This window comes from Sardina pilchardus, chromosome 1, assembly GCF_963854185.1.
Source record: "Sardina pilchardus chromosome 1, fSarPil1.1, whole genome shotgun sequence".
NCBI lineage: Eukaryota > Metazoa > Chordata > Actinopteri > Clupeiformes > Clupeidae > Sardina > Sardina pilchardus.
The window spans coordinates 33,581,048-33,602,834 of NC_084994.1; the positions used below are offsets into that span (position 1 = coordinate 33,581,048).

The 21,787-nt window shown below is 42.6% G+C and overlaps 3 protein-coding genes across 7 annotated transcripts in view; 1 reads left to right on the forward strand and 2 right to left on the reverse strand.

Annotated features, from left to right (window-relative positions):
- Positions 1-2,099: 2,099 nt before the first annotated feature.
- crtac1a (cartilage acidic protein 1a) lies at positions 2,100-11,654 on the reverse strand. Of its 2 annotated transcripts, none has more exons than XM_062543028.1 (14): positions 11,635-11,654; positions 9,779-9,979; positions 9,411-9,607; positions 8,881-9,017; positions 8,315-8,471; positions 7,967-8,101; positions 7,387-7,523; positions 6,808-6,944; positions 4,882-4,964; positions 4,329-4,429; positions 3,842-4,010; positions 3,198-3,343; positions 2,583-2,625; positions 2,100-2,471 (listed from the first exon to the last, which is right to left on the reverse strand). In XM_062543028.1, the coding sequence occupies exons 2-14, from the start codon at positions 9,961-9,963 to the stop codon at positions 2,461-2,463; spliced, it is 1,638 nt and encodes a 545-aa protein (XP_062399012.1). In that variant the 5' UTR covers positions 9,964-9,979; positions 11,635-11,654; the 3' UTR covers positions 2,100-2,460. The 2 variants fall into 2 exon arrangements, with proteins under 2 accessions (XP_062399012.1, XP_062399004.1); XM_062543020.1 differs by lacking the exon at positions 11,635-11,654 and adding an exon at positions 10,455-10,726.
- Positions 11,039-21,787, forward strand: part of r3hcc1l (R3H domain and coiled-coil containing 1-like) — a 71,274-nt gene continuing 60,525 nt past the window's right edge. The window contains exons 1-7 of one of the 4 annotated variants that reach the window (XM_062543044.1): positions 11,039-11,104; positions 11,656-12,266; positions 12,465-12,649; positions 12,949-13,019; positions 14,210-14,305; positions 14,936-15,076; positions 16,255-17,510. In XM_062543044.1, coding sequence (XP_062399028.1) covers positions 11,676-12,266; positions 12,465-12,649; positions 12,949-13,019; positions 14,210-14,305; positions 14,936-15,076; positions 16,255-16,307 — 1,137 coding nt within the window. In that variant the 5' untranslated portion in view covers positions 11,039-11,104; positions 11,656-11,675 and the 3' untranslated portion in view covers positions 16,308-17,510. Of the gene's footprint in view, positions 11,105-11,618; positions 12,267-12,464; positions 12,650-12,948; positions 13,020-14,209; positions 14,306-14,935; positions 15,077-16,254; positions 17,511-21,787 lie in introns of those variants that run through there. The other 3 variants (XM_062543062.1, XM_062543035.1, XM_062543053.1) reach the window with 3 other exon arrangements.
- Positions 20,238-21,787, reverse strand: part of pnpla6 (patatin-like phospholipase domain containing 6) — a gene marked incomplete in the record, with an annotated part of 39,725 nt that continues 38,175 nt past the window's right edge. Inside the window, 1 exon segment of the mRNA XM_062534077.1 lies at positions 20,238-20,674. Coding sequence (XP_062390061.1) covers positions 20,585-20,674 — 90 coding nt within the window.

Here is a 21,787-nt window from a genome sequence, read left to right on the forward strand (position 1 = left end):
ATGTCAGTGGCTTATAAAAAACCACACACAGGGGCTCAGGCACATGCAGTATATACACTTATGATATTATGTCTCACAAGTTTTCTTTTACATTATAGATAAAAAAAAAAAAACATACAGTGCAAAGCCTGTGATCTGAGATGGCAAATGTCTGTCTGTATATACTGTAAATACAAATGGTCAAAGCCAACTTACAGGTAGCCTGATGTTTTCCAGATGCCCATTCATGTCAAGAGCCCTTCATTCTTGTCCAGAGTGACTCCTTAGGCAACACGGTGTCAAAGCGACATCAGCCCCAACATCAGGGACCCAGGGGCCAAGAGAAGCCCCAGCAGGGAAAGCTGAAGCTGAGGTGGAGACCGGCTCCTGTATCTTCCAGCCACAGCTAACGAGGCAGGAGGAACAGGAAAGGAAGACGCAGCAAGGAATAAACGTCAAGGATTGCCTCTCAACATGCCTCCTCGATCCTCGATGCTCGATCCTCGAGGGGCGTTCCCACTGATCTATAACTAACACTGGATAGACTATCCCATTGTCCCCCCCCCCCCCCCCCATCATTCTTTATGTAGATCAGTGAGGATCGAGGCTCGAGGAGCGAGGGAGGACTGATAAACGCTGCACGAGAGGCCCTTAAGTTGTCAAGGAACGGCTGTGATGAAGGGTATTATTATGGGATAGAGGAGTGGATGGGGCCGAGACAGGAACATGTGAGCGTGGCATGGGAACTGGCCAGCTGGAGAGGGTGTCAGGGAGGAGGGTGGTCAGTCACACAGACATTCCTGGACAGAACACTGAACGGAGAACGTTGCAGAACAGCGTGCATGTCTGCCAGTATTCTCACATGCGTATTTTGGTATAGGGCTGCACAATTAACCGATTTTCAATCACAATCTCAATTTGAACTAATGCAACTAGATAACTGCAGCTGTAGTAGCAACTCAGGTCACGCCTGTGTTTTTCTTTTCTTATATTCATGTCATGCTCTGTGTGGCAGACAGTGAAGCTCACCAAACATGAGTGTCTTGCTTCGTAAGCACCTGGCATACTTCCCAAAACAGAAGTGTCTCAACTTAAAGCTACAACTGGAACAGTGAGCTAAGGCTTGGACTTTCCTGCTACATGAATGACAATTAGATTTGTGTATCTCCAAATCGTGCAGCCCTAATATGTGGAATGCCCTTTCATGCCAAGCGGGTTCATATCTGCATCCTGATCAACCGGTACGCCTGGGGTGCGTTCGTAAATTGCCACTCCGATTGCTCAGAGCGACAACTAACCCGTTCGTAAATTCGGATTTATCAGTGTTTTAACTCAGAGCGTCGCACTCTCGGAGCGTCCGGAGCGTGTCGGATTGAATTGACGAACGCACCTCTAGTCTCGAGGTCTTAAGGCCCCATCACATTGCACACGTCATGCGCTGCGCTCACCGCTAGGTTGCCCTTGGTCGAGGTAACGTTCTAACGATTTTTGTTGTGGTTACCGCAGCTGGGCTCCGCGCAAAAGCCCATTGACTTACAGCGTGCCACCGTCAAAGTTCAGCATATTTCAACTTTGACCTTTGACCGCGAAACACGCAAGAGCGGCGAAGCGGCAAAATGCCGCTTGGGCTGCGCTATGCTAAGCGCAGCAGCAGACCAGTTCTTGCGGGCTCAAACCATTGGAAGTAACGGGTTTCACAGCACATGCCGCGTGCAATGTGATGGGGCCTTTAGGCCCTGGGCAGATCAAGAGGTCAGATGTGGACGGTAAGGGTCAGAGCAGGCAGTGACCAGTGGTTGGAGAGTGTCCGGGCACAATCCCAGAGCCGCTCACTCACTCACTCACCCGCACAAGACCTGCCGCCGTTGGCAGACCTGTACCCCTCCGCACACTCTTTCTTGGGCTTGCACACGTAAGCTCCGTAGGTGTTAGTGCAGAGAGGGTGCGAATCCGGACACACCGGGGGCTTCATCTTACACTCATTAAGGTCTGGGAGAGGTCAGAGAGCAAAGGTTACAGGGTAAACGGAACGTTTTTAAAAGACATGTCAAAACATGGGATGTTAAAAGACATAGGGAACAGCTGTTTTGGGAGAAAGACTGAAAACATCACCTCAGGGGTTTGGTTTGTTTTGAAACAAAAAAAAATGTTTATTGACAGATTATCCAGAACACATAGGACTCAAACAGAAAACAGACGTGTGTTTAAAACAGCTCTTGGACTAGTGTGTGGAGAGCTACAGTTTGTTAATACAAAAGAATGATAGAAAAAACTAGTGCAAAATAAAAGTTTTCTTTTAAAAAAAACAACTTTCTGTTCAGATCAAACATTACATTATCCTTTTATTTTCTCCCATGAAACACCTCCATTTGAAACAGAAATTAGGAAGAAAATCAATGAAACAGAAAGATAGAAATGTGAAAAATATTTCCACATGGACACATTCTACTGATTTAAAGACCCGTCCTCTTCCTTTGCTGCCTAGTTTGTACCTGTACGGAAGAAAACGAAACAAAACAGCAATGAGTAAAATCCCAGTTGACAAGCATCACATTATCTATTGCTTTAGCGTACTGTTAGAGAAAGCTGGAAATAGATCACACCTGTGCAACGGCCATTTTGATTCAAAGTGAACCCGCTTCCACACTAAAAGGGGAAATTTGAGTGACTGATTAGACAGGTTCACATTTAAAATGAACACAACAAAATCACTGGCAAATGAGAATAGATTCATTACAGCAGAGGGATGAAATTGGGCCGATGAAATGACTGAGCTTGGGACAAGAGCTTGGGAACGTTTCTGTCTCCTTCAAGTTTTCATAAAAGTGTTTTAAAAAGAGCTCTTGTAGGAGTGATTCATTATGTAATTAAATGGGAACCAACCAGCTTGTCCACACACTGTACACTCACTGTCACACCAATTTAGCAGTGGCAGGTGCCCACCTGCAGGTGACATCACTTGTGTGTGTGTGTGTGTGTGTGTGTGTGTGTGTGTGTGTGTGTGTGTGTGTGTGTGTGTGTGTGTGTGTGGGTGTGCATGTGCATGTGTAGGTGTGTGTGAGTGTGTGTGTGTGTGTGGGTGTGCATGTGCATGTGTAGGTGTGTGTGTGAGTGTGTAGGTGTAAGAGTGTGTTGTGTGTGTGTGTGTGCGCATGTGCATGTGTGTGTGAAAGAGTGAGTGAGTGAGTGTGAGAGAGAGAGAAAGAGAGATTGCCTACCTGAGAATCTGAGGTCAGCACATCCTGTTCCCCCTCTTTGGGATAGGAGATCTCCAGGGCGGAGTTCATCTCCCCTTCCTGTAGGGCCCTGGCCATGGACTTGCCGTCTGGCCAATGAACTTCAACGCTGACGACCACATCGCTGCCTGTGGAGTGGACCAACCAGAGGAAAGTTGAGAGGGGACGCCACCAACAAAAACTCCAACTGCATCGGACACGTCACTACCAGTAGATTTCCTGAACTAAGGAGCACGTTGTGCGGTATTGTAAATGGTCTCGAGTCTACAATTAAAAATTGATTTGCAGTCGAGCTCAAATATCAAACACCTTTCACCAGATATGCAGACTGTCTCGACAGGTTGAAGAAGTTCATTATCATACGTATTAAGAATTCTATGAGCTGTTACGCTCTCTCTCTCTCTCTCTCTCTCTCTCTCTCTCTCTCTCTCTCTCTCTCTCTCTCTCTCTCTCTCTCTCTCTCTCTCTCTCTCTCTCTCTCTCTCTCTCTCTCTCTCTCTCTCTCTCTCTCTCTCTCTCTCTCTCTCTCTCTCTCTCTGCTGTACAATCCTAGATCCTCCACTCTGCAGTTTCTCTGAGTGACGGAGCGGTCAGTGCGTGATCGTGATCGTGACCGCTTTGCTTACCCAGGCCAAAGTGAGCCACGGGCTCCATCTCGCACAGGTAGCCGGAGCCGCCGTCGATGATGCGCGTGTGGGATCCGCTCTGGCGGGTGTAGGCCACCACCTTGGCCCCGCGGGCGAAGGCTCCGTGCTGCGTGCGGGGGACGACCCGCAGCCAGTTGTTGGACGAGCCCTTGGAAGATGGAGGCACAGGTCATAGGTCATTTCACAGGCATAACTGGGCTTCACATACAGTATTATGTAATATGATGTGAACATTAATATGTGGTTTATGTTGATAGAAAAAAAGGTTAAATAGCCTCCTTTAGGATAAAAAAGCCAAGCAACACACAAAGAAGTCAAATTCATTATTTATAATTTGCTGTGAGAATAAAATAATATCAGTATTATTGATGAATAATAACTTATTAATAATTAACAAATTATTATCATTATTATATCATTAATAATAATAATAATAATAATAATAATAATTTTAAAGTTGACATACCTGGCTAACTTTGAAGACAGAAATGGGCTGTGTTGCACTCTCCCCATGAGCTACCAGCAGGTCAAGCATCCCATCACCATCAAAGTCAGTTACTGTGGCACCTGTCAATCAAAGTATTGTCATTACGAACCCGCAAGAAAGATGCAATTCCACCTGTACTATTACATTTCAAATACGAGAACATTACTAATGCATTCTTTACATTAGTAATCATATGCATGTGACACATAAACGTCCTTGTATCCTTGTATCCATTAAGTTTGCATAACAGGCGGAATACTGTGCACCCCGAGGGTTTTGCTCACCTGTGAATGCATTAAGTTTGCGTAACAGGTGGAATACTGTACACCCTGAGGGTTGTGCTCACCTGTGAATGCATTAAGTTTGCGTAACAGGTGGAATACTGTGCACCCCGAGGGTTTTGCTCACCTGTGAGTGCATTAAGCTTGCGTAACAGGTGGAATACTGTGCACCCCGAGGGTTGTGCTCACCTGTGAGTGCATCACATTTGCGTAACAGACGGAATACTGTACACCCTGAGGGTTGTGCTCACCTGTGCCACGGCCCTGGGGTTCAGCGGCATCACCTACGTTCAGCTCCTCAATCTTGGGGTCGGAGTTTGCTCTCCTGCTTACTCTGAAAGGGAAAAAGGACTGGAACATTTGAGAGCAGCTCTCAGTCTTTCATCAGCACACAAACAGTTCCACTGTATATAAATCATTTATATAAATGATTTAGCTCAAGAAATTAAACAGGGTAATATTGGTGTGCCAATTGAGGACATTAATCTAAGTATTCTGCTTTATGCAGATGACATTGTTTTGATAGCTGAAAATGAAATTAATCTACAAAATATGTTGAATATTATGAGTTCATGGTGTAGTAAGTGGCGTCTTACTATTAACAGCGAAAAAACACAAGTTGTTCATTTTAGGGAAAAAAATGAATTACAGAGTATTCATACATTTCAGTTTGGCCCTGTGCCCTTAAAGTATACTCGTTGTTATAAATATCTTGGTTTTGTCTTTGATGAAAATATGAAGTTTACAGAGGGAAGGAAAATACTGGCAGAGTCTGCTGGAAGAGCATTAGGTGCTGTGTTAAGTAAAATGAAAGGATGCACAGATCTTGGGTTTTCCACATTTACACAACTGTATAAATCTTTGGTTGACTCTGTTTTGTTTTATGCTGCAGGAGTTTGGGGCTTTGATGAGGTACTTGACTGTAACACTGTTCAAAATCGTGCTTTAAGGTGTTTTCTTGGTGTGCATAAATATGCAGCAAAGGTAGCTGTCAATGGGGATGCAGGATGGGATCCATGTGTTGTAAAACAAAGGTGTGAAATGGTGCGATTGTGGAACCGTCTTGTCAGTCTGCCAGAGGAAAGGGTAACTAGGAAAATCTTTAATTGGGACAGAGCAAGGCATTACCCCTGGTCTAGAGAAATTTCAATAACATTGTCTGCGTCTGACTTGCATATGATGTTTAGAAATAATTTACACTGTAATATAAATGTGGTCAGACAAAGATTGTTAAGTAAATATGAAGAGCAATGGAAACAGGATATATGGAAGAAGCCAAAACTTAGAAATTATGTGCAGTTTAAGAATGATTATGTTACAGAACCTTATATTTCACTTAAGCTAAAGAGAAGGCAGAGGTCCCTCTGTGCTCAATTGAGAACTAGCACCTTACCTCTGGCAGTGGAAGTGGGTCGATTTAAAGGTATACCAGAACATTTGCGTTTGTGTGAATTCTGTGATCTCCAGGTGGCGGAAGATGAATTTCACTTTGTTTTTTATTGTCCCTTATACTGCAACCTAAGGAACTCATTGTTTGAATCAATTCAGTTAAAAAATCCTGATATATTTTGGCAATATGAAGGAGAGATTTTGTGCTGGCTGTTTGAATATGATGTTTTTGCTTTGGCAAAATTTGTAGAAAAGGCCTGGTGTTTGAGGCAAAGTATTCTGTACCCAGTCTGATAAGTTGTCTTTCTCTGTATTCATTTTTTTTTGTGGTTTAGTTATATTATGTTGGGTATCTCTGTATATTGTATATGGAGATAGTTTGTATAATTATTGATTCAGTGTCTAATAAGCCCATGTGGGCTGGGCACCAAAAAAAGGTGTTTGACACTTAAATAAACAATATCAATCAATCAATCAATCAATCAATCCACTGTAACTGCATTAAATGATTTGTTGGATCCTTGAGATATCAAAAATAAAAACATTAAAAACATGAAAAACACTGCAAAACTGGGTATTATGATGACTTGTTTCCTTACATCTATTACTTGTTTGCAGGTCTTACCTGACCTAACACTCTCAGAGCTATATAACTAGAAAAAATACAGTACAGTCATTTCGTTGTACTTGTACGGTGACAATAAAGGCTACTAACTGCTACTACTACTTGTCGGTTGCTGTGCCGGTTACTTTTAGGGTCAACTTTAACAACTAACAATCACACAGACCTGAAGATTCTGTTGGGGGAGTGCCCTCTGTAGGCGATGTTGTTGAAAAAGACCTCCAGCTCCTTGTCGTTGTCAAAATCAGCAGCGATGACGGTGCGGATGGGAGAGGGTGTGGCAAAGGCCTGTGTGGCAATATTCTACAGAAAACACAAGAGAAACAGGAAGGTATCTAAAAGTCATGGTCATGTAGGACATACAACTAACTTTCACTGCTAAATTAATAACTGTATTGTTTTTGTTTGTATGTCACTTTGGACAAAGGTGTTTAAGTAACATAACATGACATAACATAACTAGCAGATGTATCAGTTTGCTTAGTTTCTCCCTTATAAAGGTCCGCTAGCAAGCTAAAAAGCACGTAGTGTAATCGACAGAGTGCAATCTGCAATCTCTTCATTTCATCCAAAAATGACACAAGTGTTGCACTTCCAATAATCATCATCCAATCGCCCAATGATTGTCCAGAAACAAGTGGTCAACATAATTATTTATAATAGTTAAATATAATTATTATTTTCAGATGTTTTATTTTTTTACTGGCTTTAAAAACAAATCAAGTCATTCTTGAGAGGATCTTACCTTAAACTTCTGGTTGCTTCCCTGCAGATAGAGCCTATGAGGACCGTTCCAGTTGCCGTAGACGATGTCAGTCTTGCCGTCTCCGTTGAAGTCGGCCAGGGCCACCCCTCTGCCATGCTGCTGGCTGTCCTCCACACCTGCAGGAGGGAGCGAGCACACACACACACACACACACACACACACACACACACACACACACACACACACACCACACACACACACCACACACACACCACACACACCACACACACCACACACACCACACACACCACACACACACACACACACAGTGTAAGAGATCAATTTAACCACAGAGCTTTGGGAACCTGCAAACATTTTCACAGTAACAGTGACAATGTCGGGAAAACGCAATTATCAGGAAACTCGACACCTTTGATTTTGGTGTTTTCTCAGTTGTTGACTTCAACACAGTTTTCAAGTTGGCCAACTTGAGTTTGCAATGGTGAACAATAAAGTTCACCTAATTTAAGAATAAGAAAGCACTTGACAGGCAGGCTTTCATAAAATCCTATAGAGCACAAGACTCGTGCTTGTGTACACAGCTGTGTTTAGCACTTACCAGCTGGTTTGGCCATGTCAGTAAACGTTCCATCCCCATTGTTCCGGAACAAGAAGTTGGGGCCATGCTCGTTGTCGCAGAAGACATCGGATCTGGTCTCACTTATGATTGGCCCAACCACAACACCACGCCCACCTGGACATTTAACACAGACATTAAGGGAGTCCATATTCTGATCTCAATAATGCAACGATTCAGCAAGACTAACTTTGAAGAATCGGTCGTTTCTCTATCAGTTCAGATCAACTATTGTTTATTTACTTTTTAAAAAACCCCGACAAAACCACACAAACGTGGACGACAGAGATCATATCATATTGGTGATGGAGTGTGAGCGAACTCTCTCACCTGTGTATTTGTTGACCCCAGCCTGAGCGGCAACATCCACCAGGGCAATCATGCCTTTGCTGAGGTCACTTGAAGCTTCATCCATCTCAATCAGAGCATGCGGGCCAACGTTACCGCTGGCATAGTTAGCCACATACACGGAGTAGCGCCCTGTACCCTAAATTCATGAACATGAAAGAAAAGTAACATTTGTCAAAGGGCTTACAGTGTTATACCTCCACACAGAGAAATGCCCCAAAATGGCAATTAATTTCTTTAACCCCCCCCCCCCAAAAAAAACCCCAATACATTACATTACATTACATTACATTACATCACATCACATTACATTTGGCTGACGCTACTTATAACATAGTAAAAACATGTTTAAGCTTTCAACAATAGCATGTAACTGCATCAAATGTGACAGATAAAATAACTAACCAACTTTCTATTGTCACTGCATTGCATACTGGCTGATTGTGCGTATAGAAATGAGTGTAAAGAAGGTACTGTACTTTGAGCTGAAAAAAAATGTTGGATGAACTACAGTATGTCAATGATAGTCGGTTAATGGTTTTGTCTACCTTCCTGTCCACACAGGCCACAGACCTGCCTGCCATTTTGTTGGCCACACCTCGGCGTTGGTTGAGGTCGTCCCCCAAAAGGTCCTCGAAGCGGCCGTTGCGGAACTTGAACAGCTTGTCAGAGTAGGTCGCCCGACCTTAGTGAGGAACATCCAATAAGTTTTGATGCATTTGGCGTCGCAACAGAAAAGGTGTGACAACGACAACTAACAAACTCTATGATTGACATGCAATTATACCCAACAATACTGAAAAAGTTCATGCTCAAAAGTTAAACTACATGACATGTTCAAACCTCCTCATCTTTAAAGTCATACTCAGTAATATATCAACACTTTCGTAAACAGATATGATATATAAAATACAACTTTAGTAACCCTAAATCAACTTTTAATCTTAAAAATTGCCTTCAATTTTATGACACTGAAATTCACTCTGTTCAGCTGCCTCATGCTCTTCCATACAGTATTATCAGAGTGAGAGTGTGATAATACAGTAGGTGTGAATCTCCTGCATGACACTTGGCGCACCTGAGTAAGCGTTGTTGGTGTTGAGAAAGTAGATCTCCTCCCGTCCATCTCCGTCCACGTCGCATGCCGTCACACCTATGGCGTTACCTCGAGTGTCCCGCAGGGCGTAGTAGGGAGAGCTGCTGTCGTCGACGGCGATGTTCACGAGTTTCCTCTGGCTGCTGTCGTACTTCAGCACAAGATTGGGGCCATTGTATCTGTGCATGAGCAATGAAGAGAAGAATACAAAAGGGAGATGTTGGCATGGCTACTATTTGCTGTAGTGTACTTAAGACAAAGATAAACTACAGTATTGGATAGAATTGCTAATATGTCCTCTTAGAAAGGTTAATTCTATTCTTAAAAAAAAAAAAAATCAATAAACCTACCCTGCAACCACAATCTCCAGGTCTCCATCACCATCCACATCGGTTACGGCCATCCCATAATTTAGCTGGGTTGGGTTATGAAAGGAATCAGGAGGCAAGACTGTATCAGTGACTACAGAGAACATCTTTGCCTGGGACAGCCCATAACTCAGGCAGAACATAAGGCACAACCAGAGAGTCTGCATCCTGGATCCTGGTTATCTGTTCAAACAGAAAAAAAAAAAAAAAAAGAAAAAATCATTGTAGAATTGTATAACTTACTATATTTGTTTAGGTTATAATTCACAACAAATAGGCTACTACTACAATATATGTACATGCAAAACATTTCTTAAAATTGTCTGTGCATTAAACGTGCATAGTTAACTTTTTGTTTGCTGGCAATAGCCACAATCAAGGGTAGAAAGACTGGCTATCTAAGCCTTGTGCTTATTTGGTTGAAAGTTTGAAACTGACAAAAGAGAGACTTTCTCTGAAACATGTGGTTGGAACTGACAAAATATGGTGAAGAGTAGCTCAAAGAGACTAGATACATTTATCTGTTCCGAGATTCCCACGCCTTCAGAATAGTCCACTAACATACATTCGATTTTGCAAACGCTGCAGTACAGTTTTCGTGCATCTTCAGTACATAACATATTTATTTGCAATTATAATAATATAACTCAATACTCACCTCATAAGGCTAAAGGTGATCCTGTCTGAGGAAGAACCTGCCTTTTTTATTTGTAAGAAAATTCTCTTACACAACGAGAATCTTAAAGGTTTACGCAAGGGGTTGTGTAAGGAAATGACCAATCACAGAGAACACTGTTGAATATGTTACCCTTTAACCAATGAGCATCTAAGGAGTGTAGAAAGAGGTGTGAACAATGCGGCAGCAATTATTTGTTTTGCATTGCAGCGCCACATGTGATAAAGAAAACACCCTGAACCACCCCTACATGAAATCATTTATTTTAATGAGCTTTGATAATGACTAAAATATCAGAAATGATGAAATGCATGGGCTTTGGCTAATTCACAGTATTCTATCAGAGAGGTTGCATACCCATACTCCATACAGCTGGTGCAATTAGACGACCTTTAAAATGCATTTTCTTATAATTTCATTAAGACGTTAAGGCAACCAAGGTGGAGAACGGTGACAACTGTCATAAAACCGATTGCTGTAGCAAAAATAATTTGGTTGTATCAGAAAGGGCTGAAGTTGATCTTGGTAGCACAGGGATTCCCAGAACGCAACGCGCGATATCATGACGTATTCCAATTCCAAACTAAACATCCGGCTGAGTGTGTCACCCTTTCAAACAAGTCTTTCTCTGGGTAAATAAGCGTTTATTTCTTTGTTCACTGGTGCATAGACTAAAAATACTTAAAGTTATAAATACATGTATCCCTTGGTTATTCAGTAGTACGCTAGTTTATGCGCGATTGGTTACAGCATCAATAGAGTGATGTTGCTGGGTATGACTAGCAAAGCTAGTCGGCTATTTGGGGATTTAATTTAGCGTTAGCTAGCTAGCTATAGTCAACTTATGTTAACGGTTTCATCCCGACTGGCCCTTCGAGCAGTGTCTGTGCACCTCCGAATTGTTTATACTTAGCATACCTACCAGGGAGAGTTTTGATGATATATTTGTGTTATCTTCATCGTAGCAAAAGGGTTAGCTGCTAGCTGTAAGCTGTGGTTCTACCTTCCTCAACAACACACCAGAGTTAGCAAAGCAAATGGATAGATTGGCTAACGTTAATGTAGAATAGTAATCAGTCACCCTCCTGGCCTGTGTATATTAGTCTGAATTTGAACCAAATGAGTTATCACATTGTGTTTACACAGATGCGCTTCAACCAACCTTCTCGTCAATTCTACTCAGCAGGGTAAACTTTCCAGACTATGGCTGATCACCAGCAAGAACCGCAAGGAGACTGTAAACCTTCAGACGCACCACGCACTAAAAAGCCTGACCAGGCTATTTATGTCCCCAAAAGGCAGCAGAAAGAGGGCGATGGGCAAATAGGGGACAACCAAGCACCCAAAAACCAACCGAAGAACAAGGCTGTGGACAAGAAGGGCAGACCCAGGCCACGGTACACCGACAAGGCCTGGAAGAACAACAACAAGAACAAGAAAGACAAGGGGGGCGGCAAACCAAAGACAGACGAGTCCTCCGTAAGTGGTGGAGACTCGGCCGCGAGTGTCCAGAATGGAGACTGTAACGACTGCGAGAAAGAACAGGTGAACGTGGAAAAAGACGGGGCTGAAGTACAACAACAACAACAACAGCAGCAGACGACAGAGGAACAGAGCAACTCAGAAGTAGCTACTAGTGAGGTGTCCGTAGGTGCTGGGGACAGGTTGACGACCTCTGACCCCAAGGCCTCCGGAGAGGAGGAGAAGGAGGAGGAGGACGAGGAGGAGCAGGAGAGCTGGGACACTCTGTTCGATGATGAAGGGGAATGTCTGGATCCCCATTTAGTAGGAGAGGTAAGTTACTGAGTGAAGATGAAGAGTCTGGTCAAACTCTTAGTGTGGCCTGCATTTATATAGAAGTATTCACACACATAGCAAGCCACTCAACTAGAATAGTCAAGGAAAAGGCCATTATGGTAAAAATTAAATATAGGCCGTGTCAATGCTAGCATTCCCTTAACATTGTCTTGTGCTGTCTCTTTTCCCTTGCAGCTTGCTGATAAGTTAGGACGTAAGAAAGAGTCCATTCAAGAGGCGCGATTCAACTACTACGAGTGGACACCAGAGAGTGAAGAGATTGAGCTCAGGGAGGACGAGCTGTCTCACATCGTAGAGATCTACGACTTCCCGACCGACTTCAAAACCGAGGATCTGATCCTGGCATTCCACTCCTTCCAGTGAGCTCCATAAAGCTTAGCGCCCGCCTGTAATACATTAGCGCAAGGCAACTGACACCACTAGCATTTATTTACAAGCAGAGATAACTCTAAATGCTAAATGACAGGTTTAGTTTGTTTCAACAGTGAAATTCTTAAAGGGGAGAGACCCATTGCTTCTGCCAACACACCTAAACCGCAGACGATGCTGTTTTTTTTTTTTTTTTCCCAGAATAGACATGCTATAGCTGGCACAGGTGTTCTGTTCTCATAATCACAGCAGTGCCTCTGAATGTGTTGTGCATGTTTTTTGTCTCCAGACAGAAGGGCTTTGACATCCAGTGGGTGGACGACACACATGCACTGGGCCTCTTCTCCAGTCCTATAGCAGGTAAGAGTAGAGGAGGCAGGAGCCCCTTTAGCCAACACTGGACCATACTGGACCACTAAGATCAGTCCACTCTGAAGCATTGTGTTTACAAACGATGGGCCATTTCTTGTAAGCAAGTGCCTTTTTCTAAAATGAGACCGCTAAATTGAAATTGTAATTGAGATATGTATATAGGCCTGGTTCTCTAAATTGCACAGACCCACTCAAAAAGATTAGCTATATACAGTTCTTGGTTACACACAAACCGCCCACACAATCCCCCCCTTTTGGTTATTCTGTGGTTTTCAGCCAGTGTGAGGATGATTGTCCAGTCAAATTGTACGATAATGTGTGTAATTTGGGCTCAGTTAGTGTTTTATATAGCAAGTCCTCTTCAGAAATTTGAGTGGCACTTATGTTAACAAGTCGGGGCCCCACTTTTAAACATTTTAATTGCTTTTTGGAGTCTTGCTTGTCTTGTTTGGCCTCTCCGGCAGCAGTTTCAAACATTGGCCCCTTTCCATACGGGTTGTTTATTTGTGTCATTGTTTATAACGTTGGCAAGCATGCTGGGAGCCAGCAGTCTGTAATGTTTTTTTTTTTTTTTTTTCTCCAACAAAGACTTACATCTCATGTTTTCATCAGCCGGTCCATTATATCGACTGTTTACACAATCATACTCCAAAAACAGGTTGCAGATCTTCTTGCAGACAGAGTATCACGAATCCCTGCTTCATCAGAGTTGATGAACAACGTTAAGATGGGGAAAATTAACTGATCTAGACACCTTTGTAGTAAGACAAAATTGACAATTGACTTTGTAGTGGCGAAATTGGCAAGAGCTAGCCTGATTGCAAGCCTATATAACCTGTGAAGTGTCTAGAAAAGCAGTGGTGGTCAACGTCTGAATATTAACCATGTACTGGTAACAGCCGATGTCTTGGCTGTCAACTTCTGATCTGATCACGGAAGACGGAAGTTGTAAACTAAGCTTAAGTGGTTTACATGTATGTATTAACAAGCAAAGAGTTCCAGTATTAACTTAGTCATTCATTCGTAATCAGTACATTACTGGATTTGTAATACCTAGTATTAAAACAAACACCCATTCTGTGTATAGAGGTACCTATGCTGAGGCAACACCAAACCTCCCTAATAACGACTGTAGTACTCAGTCTCCACCCGTAACTCTTTCTTTTCCCTCTCCTTAGCGCGGGATGCCCTTACGACACGGAACCCTCTGCTGAAGGTCAGGCCCCTCTCCAAAGCCTCGGCGGCCACCAAAGCCAAAGCCCGCAGCTGCTCAGGTATGGCTCACAGAGACGAGGCACAGCGTAGTGCAAAAGTGACCCTCCAGACTGATTCGAGTTCTCCTCGGCGCATTTTGTAAATGTTCATCTCATGACTTTGATGTTGTTTCTGCTTTACTTGTTTACTTTGCTTTAGTAGTTTACCAGTAGGGAAATTACTTGGCAGGGCTGTACAGTACACAAAACAAATCAGCAAACAAATATATATACATATATGTATATATATATACACAGTATATATATACGTATATATATTCTTCTTTTAAAAAAGAAAAGTCTATAGATGATTTGCCAATTTAGCAGAGTGTTGTCTACAGCTAAGGTATTTGTAACCACATACTGATAGGATTGTGCTACAAACCTATCAGCCTCTTTAGCACCATTGCTGTAAGCAAAAAGTTCATGTACAGTCCTGCTTTGTACTTCTGTGTCTGTCTCTCTGTACTAATTATCCCTACGACACCACATAACCTATTGACCATGTGATCAGTTTAGTTTTGCTCTAGGAAATTCCAATCCCATGTCATTCTTCACGAAGCATAGCTTTTAGCTTTCTTTTCTCGTTAGCTTTCTTTCTTCTTTCTCACCTGCTGGCACCTGTCTTCTCTCTCCGTATCCCCTCTCCAGACTACCTCCTCCCGGCTAAGGAGCGCCCGGCGACAAGCGCGGCCTTGGCGCGGCGGCTGGTGATCGGAGCGCTGGGCGTGCGAAGCCCCCAGAGCCGAGAGGATCGCGAGGCCGAGAAAAAGAAGCTGAAGGACGCTAAAGGTGAGGACGGCAAGCCGGCAGGGTCAAACGCTTAACTTTGAACAGAGGTGGACATCCCGGTTCCAGAAAGTAAAAGACTTGTCATATATATATATTCTTTCTACCTGTGCACTTAACACAGGTGATATCACTAGTTATCTGATCTACCTGACTGCTAATTAGTATTAGTTGATTTACTAAATGGTTGGATCAAATACTTTGGAAGGAATGTAATGTCCGCAACACTGATAAATTGCTTCCGGTTTAATGAAAGAATGCAACGTTTCTTTCGACCCTACTGGGTCTTCATCAGGCAGTAGGGTCGAAACTTTGCATTCTTTCATTAAACCGGGAGCAATTTATCAGTGTTGCGGACATTACATTCCTTCCATAGTTACTCTCCATTTGTCCTGCATCTGCAAGGTGGGATGTGCACTCAGCTACTCTTCTGGATGAAATACTTGGCAGGACTGGGATGTCCACCTTTGACTTTGAACTTGTTCGACTGCATGTAACGCTGCACAAATCTTGCTAAACATGAGCATGTTGCCATTGTGAAAAAGTCTGGCACGCACCAGAGATCAGCCATATCGGTGCAGCGCTGCATGAAGTCGAATGAGCCTATTACAAACACAAACCTCCACAATTACACCTTTTCATTTTCACTGGACCAAATAAAAGTCAAACCAAAGCCAAACTCCCAATAGCTACAGTACGTTCCTACCTTACCACTCACTCACTGTTCTGGTGGTTTAGTAACAAACCTGGGTAAGTTAACACCCGAGTACTGTAAATGGTAAACCTCCTAATAGAAGAGCTGTCTGGTTTCATTCTCCAAACAAAACAATGCCATAGGGCTCTTGTTGTAGGAGGTTTACCACTTACTCTGAGTTAGCTTACCCGGGTTTTGTCACTTAATCACAGACTGTACTTAGAATACACCTCGACTTTCAGTGATATTAGGCGCATTCGACTTCATTTAGCTGTCTTAAGACGACTGCAGACGAGACTATTTCTGACATTCTGATACGTCTTTCAAACCGGAATTGTACAGACGTCATGGTTGACAACGTCAGATCAGAATGTCAGAAATAGTCTCGTCTGCCGTCCTCTTAAGACGGCTCCATGAAGTCGAATGCGCCTATTGCTTGCTTGTTGTCAGCCACTGAGCGCTGTTCCTTTCTTGCCTTCTCCTCCAGATCAAAAGCGTCTTGCCGCACAGCAGAGGGAGGACGCCTGGGAAGGGAAGTGAGCTGACGAGCTAACGACGTGGCAGGACGTGACGTGGTCCGAGTGCCCGTTCCTCGGCCATGTACCCTTCCTCAGTCAGAAGCCCCACAGAAAAAAAAAAGCCCAGGGAAACCACAGACACACACACACACACACACACATCCCAGTCCCCAAGCCGTGCCAGGCTCTACCAAGCCAGAGAGCTTGTGAGAATGTCACAGGCTTACACCCCCACCCCCCTCCCCTCCCCTCCCCTCCCCTCCCTCCATCTCTCCACGAACCAAAGGGATGTGATGCCACCTGCTCCCATGACATAAGACATGCTTTCTGAACTAGTGGTCCAGTTGTGTTTTCACAGGGTATCCCCCCTCCCCTTTGCATATTGTGTTTGTTTTAAATGACTGTTTCTAAATTCTAACTTTGCTCGGCTTCCGGAGTCAGGGATTAAAGTCGAGATGGCTGAGGATGCTTTTGTAGAGATGGAGGAAATGTTTCTTAGAAATGTTTTTTTTTTTTTGTGGTAATATCCTGTAACCTCTAATTCACATTGGCAGTGTATTCATAGTGTTAATCTGCTGTGTGGCACTAATGCTGCCTGGTCAGAAGTTTTTTTCTTCTTTCTTTTCTTTTTAGTCTTTGAATGCATAAATGTAACATTTGTCATGTTGACAAGGGCTACAATTCAGGTTCTTCATTTGGGCGGTTTTGCCCATCACGAATGTCTGTGAGTAACTAATATTTTTAGTGACATTTTGTCAGAAGTAAATATCTGTTGCCTCGACATCCTTGATTGTGTTACATGTAGCCAAATATGTATGAGTATAATTAATCCATTCTTTTTTTATTATTTTTTATCTGAAAATCATGCGAGTTGTCAACTGTCCAGCTCAGCATTAGTACCAAACAGCAGACATGAAATAATACGGTGGAACTGGTGGGGGGAGATGAACAGGAATCAAAAGTACTGTAAGAACCAGGGGCAGCTACAACTCTATTTTTTTTTTTTTTTTTTTTGGTAGTACCTCTAATTTGTATAATTTTAATTATTTAACTGCTGTTGTAGGATGTATGCTTGTTTTTATGACTTTCCCCTTTGCCTTTTTTTTTTACAGGAACCAAAAATATGGTTAAATTACACACCAAAAATACTCATTCATTTTTAAAATTCTAACAGCAATTTTTTGTGCTTGCCTAAAATCAACTGAATAAAATATGAACCAAAAAATGTTTTTTTTTTTATCTTTGTTGTCCTTGAAAAACTGATTTAATCTCAAAACTGTTCACTGCAATTTCAGTAGGTTTTAGTCTAATTCCAAGTCCAAAATGGATGAAAAACAGTGGCCACACATGGAAGGGAAAAAACTACCGTAGGTAAGCTTAGATCACTTCTTTACAATATCAATTCACACGTCTTAACCTTAAAATTCTTTTCATTATGTTTCTGCATTAGAAAGCCCATCGTCTGCCACACTGTCACATCTGCGGCCATCTTGAATAACATCAATCCGTATAGCCTTTGGGTTTATTTTATTTATTTTATTTAATTTTAATTAATTTCATTTTTAATCTAAATACTTTAAATTCAGTTCAACATGAAATGGCAGCTCTGACTGAAAAAAAAAACCCTCATTCATCAAAATAAAATTAAAAACAAACAATAAATGCTAACTAAAAACAACGCTAAATCTGTACAATCTCCCTATATTCAGGTCCACATAACACTTGCCATAATGTAGATTATTTTCCAGTGTTAAAAAAGGAATAATAAAAAAAAAAGCCAGTGGTAAAAACAAATAAATAAAAACAAAAATAATTGGCTTTCACACTTCCATCGCATACAGTATTAACATACCAAAGTGGCTTTTTTTTTTTTGCTTTTTTCCCCAGATCAGAATACCATGATCTGTGTTAAGCATCGCAGTTCACATAATAGACTTTGTAAATAGTAATTTACATATATTCAGTGTCTACTCAACACCACCATCAAGAAGACCTACGCCGTCCTCGCAACATAAATTAGTTGTTAAGTTGATCTGAAGTGGATTAACCTATAAAGTCCTATAGAAATATACGGAATCTGGGACCACAGAGTTCAAGTCCCGAGCCCGGTCACGGTCCAGTCCACCATGGACATGTGCAATTCCAAAAAAAGGCGTTCTCCCTCCGAGGAGGGATTAAAAGCAGGGTTGCCTTCAAGGCTGATCAGAAAACTATGACACAAAAAAACACAACGTTGGCAGATCAGGATGTGCATGACATGCACGTACACACACACAGACACACACTCCTGCAAACAAAGACAAATTATAAAACACAAAAAAATAAAAGCACTGGAAATGTATTTTTCTAAACGGTCCACAGTTGGGCAACTTCACATGTTGATCCAGATGTCCAACACACATAATAACCAAAAGATTTGGTAAATGCGCGCACACACATCCACACATTTCTCTCTCTCATACACGCATACACACACACGCACAAGCACACACACACACACTACTGGTATAGCCACATCTTGTTCCTGTTCATCAGTCTTCACATTCTACGTCAGTAGCAGTCTCCCTACATCCCTTTCAAATCAAATAGCTCTCTCCCTCTACCTTCTAAACATGTGTCGGTGTTTCCAAACTTCTTCCATCTCCCCTCCCTCCTAAACATGTTACCTTGTTCCGTACCCTTTCCATTCTACCTCCTAAACATGTTACCTTGTTCCATACCTCCTAAACATGTTACCTTGATGCCTACCTTCTCCACTACGTCCTAAACATGTTACCTTGATGCCTACCATCTCCCCTACCTCCTAAACATGTTACCTTGATGCCTACCTTCTCCCCTACATCCTAAACATGTTACCTTGATGCCTACCCTCTCCCCTACATCCTAAACATGTTACCTTGATGCATACCTTCTCCCCTACCTCCTAAACATGTTACCTTGTTTCTTACCTTCTCCCCTACCTCCTAAACATGCTACCTTGTTTCTTACCTTCTCCCCTACCTCCTAAACATGTTACCTTGTTTCTTACCATCCCCTCTACATGTTTACCTCCGTCTTCATCTTCTTGCATGGCCCCTACATTTCCATTGTACTTCACACTACTAAATATATCCCCTCAAACAGTATTTCTCCAGCCCTACATCTGCACAGCCATATCAAAGTCGTTCCCTACTTTCATTCATGGGCTGCGTTCCACCTGTGCACTCATATTAGGTGTTGTTAGTACAGAAGTATGCTAACTGGAACGCCGCCACGGTCCATCTACCATTTCTACTGATCTGGGGTGCGTTTCCAAAACCACAGTTGCTAACCTGTTAGCGACTTAGTTGGTTGGCAATGGGAAATTGCATTGCAACCAACAAAGTTGCTAACTTAGTTGGCACCCCTGCATGTGGATAATCTGCATCTCTCCCTACATTACTTTCTTCGTCCAACATCTTTCCTTTGGCAAGGCGTCCCTCTAGTGTTACGTACATTAACTGTATGCCATGCGACCACAACATCAAATAGCCTACTTTCAGTTACCTTTTGCACTGACCAGTTAAAACAAATAATTAAATGATGTTTGTATTATATATTAGACTGCATCTCATATTCTTCAGGTCACAGTATGGCAAATAAATTAAGACATGCAGATGACAACACTTTTTCTTAGTCTTTCTCTCCCTCTCTCTCTCACACACACACACACACACACACACACACACACACACACACACACAGGGTCCCCCACCCACACACACACACACACACACACCCACACACACACACAAGGTCCCCCACCCACCCTACCTCCACATGTTCACTCCCCAACTGCTGCACAGGAAGCATTAGGACAGGGGTGTTGGCGGAGGAGGAAAGGTGAATAAATTAGTGTTTATTTATTGGACCACAGTGTCATCAGACCTCTATTTGTCTGGAGTGCTGGGGGGGGGGGGGGGGGGGGGGGGGGGGCAGACTGAGGAGGGAAGGAGGGAGGGAGGAGGGGAGAGAGAGAAAGAAAACACACACACACACACACACACACACACACACAGAGAGCCTTTCAAGATATCCCTCAGTTCAATGAGTCTGTTCTCGGTTCACCCCGCGGGTCAGCAGTGGGGGGGCTGATATCTTTGGTTCTCCACTGCTCTTGTGTCTCCGAGCCAAGCTGCTCTTCCAAGATCGGGAGTAAAAAGGAGGAGGAGAGGGGGGGGGGGGGGGGCGCGGGGTGGTGGGAGGTGAGCCCCATCCCCGCAGGCAAGCTTCGACCCTTGACCCCTGATCTTTTCAGTACCCAAGGAAGGCCGGGAGACGTCAACAGTCCGAGACCTCGGAGCAGGTGTTGGAGTCGCCGGGCGTTTTCCTGCGCTGACGGACAGTCTTCTCCTCATCCTGGGACACATCCTGTAGGGGATAATACGCGGAGTAGGAGAAGACATTAATCATATGGCGATAGGAAGGGGTTTAAATACATCTATCTTTTTTCTTAAAATACATATATTATTATATATTATTATTATTATATATTATTAAATATAAATAAATATACAAATACATTAACTTTTTTTGATTGCAATGTCCTATACATTTATTTGCTAGCTAAACATAACTTAATAGGGGTGCAACGGATCGAAAAAGTCACGGTTCGGATCGTTCCTCGGATCAAGAGTCACGGATCGGATCATTTTTCGGATCAGCAAAAAAAAAAAAAAAAAGACAAGACAAGACAAATAAACATAGTTTTTTCTTTAACGGGATGTTGTAACGTGGCTCAAGCACTTTCAGCATGTGTTTAAAGTAGGCTATAGTGTTGTCACGATACCAAAATTATTGTTTCGATACCGATACTAAGTCAAGAATGACTTTTTCGATGCTTTTTTACAATTTTAGTTGATTTGGTGTTTAATCACCTTATATTGAATATTGTGTGATCATTCACACCAGTGGCCATCCAAGATTCTGCTTGACCCTCCACGCACAATCTGCATAATTACTAGTAGCTACAAATGTTTAGTCATTTGTGTAGGCTACTGATATAGCTATCTTTATTGTGGTGTGGAGGTTCGTATAGGAGGTGTGTGTAATTGAGTCCCTGTCGCTTTAAGAAATACGTGAGGGTAACTAATTAGGCTTCGGTCTCACGGTTTTATTCTTGAGAAAATAAGTTGGATATAGTGCATGATGACAAGGATATTTCATTAGATAAAATACATGTTAATAAAATCTTTCTGGGATCATAAAATAGATGAGTGTCTTGCAATGCTCCTTTATGATTTTAGTGAGCACAAGCTATCTCCAGATGTACAAGCTAGCCAAGGTTGCGTAGCTTATTGCTGACATTGAACCCAACAGTAGGCTAAGCCTAAATTACCTAAATATCATAGCATGGGTAGGTGCGAAACAAACTTGAGATGTAAGTGTGCACAAACAAACTTGATATTAGGCTATTATTGTGTTGCTGCTATGCAGCCACATCAGCACTTAAACTAGCAGCCATGTATTGCTGGTTATGGCATG

Bases quoted from the DNA above. Each gene is read 5' to 3' on its own strand.
- crtac1a (XM_062543028.1), bottom strand. From the start codon at position 9,963: ATGCAGACTCTCTGGTTGTGCCTTATGTTCTGCCTGAGTTATGGGCTG. The intron at 8,102-8,314 runs GTGAGAGAGTTC...TTAAATGTCCAG, and splicing joins TGGGGTCAACAAATACACAG to GTGGGCGTGGTGTTGTGGTT. The intron at 3,344-3,841 runs GTAAGCAAAGCG...TCCACTCCACAG, and splicing joins CGTGGCTCACTTTGGCCTGG to GCAGCGATGTGGTCGTCAGC.